Source organism: Triticum aestivum, chromosome 5D (assembly GCF_018294505.1).
Source record: "Triticum aestivum cultivar Chinese Spring chromosome 5D, IWGSC CS RefSeq v2.1, whole genome shotgun sequence".
In the NCBI taxonomy this organism is placed as follows: Eukaryota; Viridiplantae; Streptophyta; class Magnoliopsida; order Poales; family Poaceae; genus Triticum; species Triticum aestivum.
Genome location: NC_057808.1, coordinates 54,314,827 through 54,317,371, shown reverse-complemented (window position 1 = coordinate 54,317,371; position 2,545 = coordinate 54,314,827). Strand labels below are relative to the sequence as shown.

At 64.1% G+C, this 2,545-nt stretch overlaps 1 protein-coding gene across 1 annotated transcript; it reads right to left on the bottom strand.

Annotated features, from left to right (window-relative positions):
• Positions 1-510: 510 nt before the first annotated feature.
• LOC123119405 (patatin-like protein 3) lies at positions 511-2,270 on the bottom strand. Its single transcript, XM_044539209.1, has 2 exons — positions 1,073-2,270; positions 511-979 (listed from the first exon to the last, which is right to left on the bottom strand). Exons 1-2 carry the CDS (start codon positions 2,159-2,161, stop codon positions 626-628), a joined length of 1,443 nt encoding a protein of 480 aa, XP_044395144.1. The 5' UTR covers positions 2,162-2,270; the 3' UTR covers positions 511-625.
• Between the last annotated feature and the right edge of the window lie 275 nt (positions 2,271-2,545).

Here is a 2,545-nt window from a genome sequence, read left to right as displayed (position 1 = left end):
TATGAACCGCGTTGAAGTTGCCCTTGCTCCTCGACGCACGCCACACAATCAGGAAACGAAAAGAAGAAGAGGAGACCATCTTCAGCAACATGCATGATGTATGCTTCCTAATCATGCATTTGCCGTGTGAATAACTGCACATTGCAATCGATCAAGCTACTAAATATTTATTAGCCGTCTGTCAGCATCAGAACAGATGGGCAATTAGGGCTAATCCCGTCCGCGTCGGCTTCAATTCAACCTGCCCGCGAGGGAAAACGGGAAGAAAGAAAACCGCTTTTTCAAAGGGATGGCATCTCCTTTCTGCTTTACACATTGACACATCGTATTCGTTGCTCATTCGATTTCAATTTTGGACATTATAGTATTTCGCGGTGAACTGCTTTGTGAATGTCACTCGACAAAGTGGATGTGAGCTATAGAATCAGCTTGACTTCATAGGGGTTTTTCATCGTGCCCCACATGTCGGCGACTCATGGAGGGAACAGAACAGAGGAGAGCTGAGGATAATAATAAATAAACGTAAAAACATTTCGATTCCTCTGTTGCATAGGCGGGCAATGTACAAAATTTTGGGAGGGTGACCCGTCCACGTCGCATGATCGATTTCTTGATCCGTGTCGTGTCAGTGCCGTGAGTCCTGCGTGGACGCCGGCGACGGCATGGTGGACGCGGTCCTGCCGGTGGTCGCGGCGGAGGACGTGGTGGCCGAGGACAGCCGCGGCGGCGTCGGCGACACCTGCTTGATGGCCACGTTGGGGAGGAGCCCCGGCGGCGAGTCTCGCCGGCGGTCGTGCTCCTTCACCAGCTCCGTCGCGAACGCGTCCAGCTTCTCCCGGTTGGACTTCTCGGACAGCCGGCGGCCGCGGAAGAGCTCCGCCTCCACGTTCCGCTGCGTCAGCATCCCGTCCGCGATCGCCACCACCTTCCGAGCCTCCAGCGACCGGAGCGCCTTGATCGAGTGCGCCGGCGCCGCAGCCTGGACAAACTCACCAGCCACCACAGTTATTAGAATGCGTTTTGATGGGAAGATGAGATGAAACTTTTTGGTGTTTTTTCTTGTTTAGCTGACCTGGATGCGCACGTAGTTGCGGCCGCAGGTGTGGCCGAATGCCATGGCCACGGCCTGGTCGACCATGTCGGCGACGCCCTCGGCGGTGAGGCGGACCATCTCGGCGGGGGACGGGGAGCGCGGGGGAATTGGTGTGCGCCAGCCGGCGGACGGGGTGGCAGAGCCCGAGGCGGTGCCGCCGGAGGAGGACCCGGAGCCGATGGAGACGACCAGGAGGTCGTCGACGCCGGCGGCGAGGGGGAACTCCTGCTTGTTGTGCAGGACATGCGTGATGGCGGCAGCGGCGGGGTTGCCCATGGCTGCCACGCCACCGGACGCCGCGGCGATGGCCGTGCGGCCGTCCACGGAGCGGACTGCGGCGGCGACCGAGCCGCCGGCGCAGGTGGCAGCGCAGACGTCGCGGAGGCGGAAGTCGAAGCTGTCGCTCTCGACGGCGTCGGCGCGGGAGAATAGGAACGGCGCGCCCGTGGCCAGGTCGTAGCACGGCACCAGCAGCGGCGCCACCGTGTCCCTCAGCGTCGCGTCGCCGAACACCCGCCGGAGCGACGACGAGGACGATGACGCCGACAACGACGACTTGTCCGACGACCTCTCCCCGCGCCGGAACAGCGCGGCCCACCTCCCGCGCCATCCACCTCCACCTCCGCCCCACCCGCCCTTCCCGAGGCTCGCCGCCACGAACGCCAGCGCGTCGGCGGCCGTATACTTCGGCCGCCCGTCAGCACCCCTCACAAACAGCATCGCCGCGAGCACACCGCCCGCGCCGGCCCCCGCGGCGGCGTCGAAGAAGTCGGCGACCCGGGCGTCGGGGTCGCCGGCCTTGGCCCGCAGCGCGGCCTCGAGCCGGGCCAGCGCGGCGGCTGCCAGCAGCGCGTCCCCGGGGCCCGGGCCGCAGCCGTCAATGGCCAGCACCCGCACCCTCGCGCCCCCACCACCAAGCGGCCCCCTCCCCGGCGTGCCCGGCAGCGAGCACACCCCGCCCCCGCCAGCGCCACCGCCACCGTACAAGAACTTGCTCTCGAGGAACGAGAAGATCTCGTAGCTCAGCTTGCCGAGGTCCACGTCCACCTGCGGCGGCGGCGAGGCCATGGGAGCAGGGCAGGGCACGGAGTAATGGTGGAGGGGGAGTGGGAGCTTTCGTTGGATGGGATGTCCTTATTTACTCTTCCGACTGCGCAGCTGAACCGCGCAGAGCCCACCCCGCCTCCCCGCTTATAAATCGGAGAGACGACGCTACAATGGTAGGAGCAGCACAGTACTCCATACGTACGAGCTAAATCCGCAACGCAACTGTAGAAGGCGTATTCCTATTGAACCCGCGTCCACCTGGGTGGCCATGCGGATGAGGCAGCGGTGCGCGCTTGGCGGGTACCGCGAATGCTTCGCTGACGCGTGGGTCCGGAGGCCGCTGACACGCGATCCACAATCGGCGGGTCCGGGCGTCAGTGGGCCGGCACGGGCCGCACGTGCGAG

What these genes read in the sequence shown, in the direction of transcription:
- LOC123119405 (XM_044539209.1), bottom strand. Translation starts at nt 2,161, where the DNA reads ATGGCCTCGCCGCCGCCGCAGGTGGACGTGGACCTCGGCAAGCTGAGC. An exon ending in GCAACTACGTGCGCATCCAG is followed by an intron (nt 980 to 1,072) that starts GTCAGCTAAACA and finishes GAGTTTGTCCAG; the next exon opens with GCTGCGGCGCCGGCGCACTC.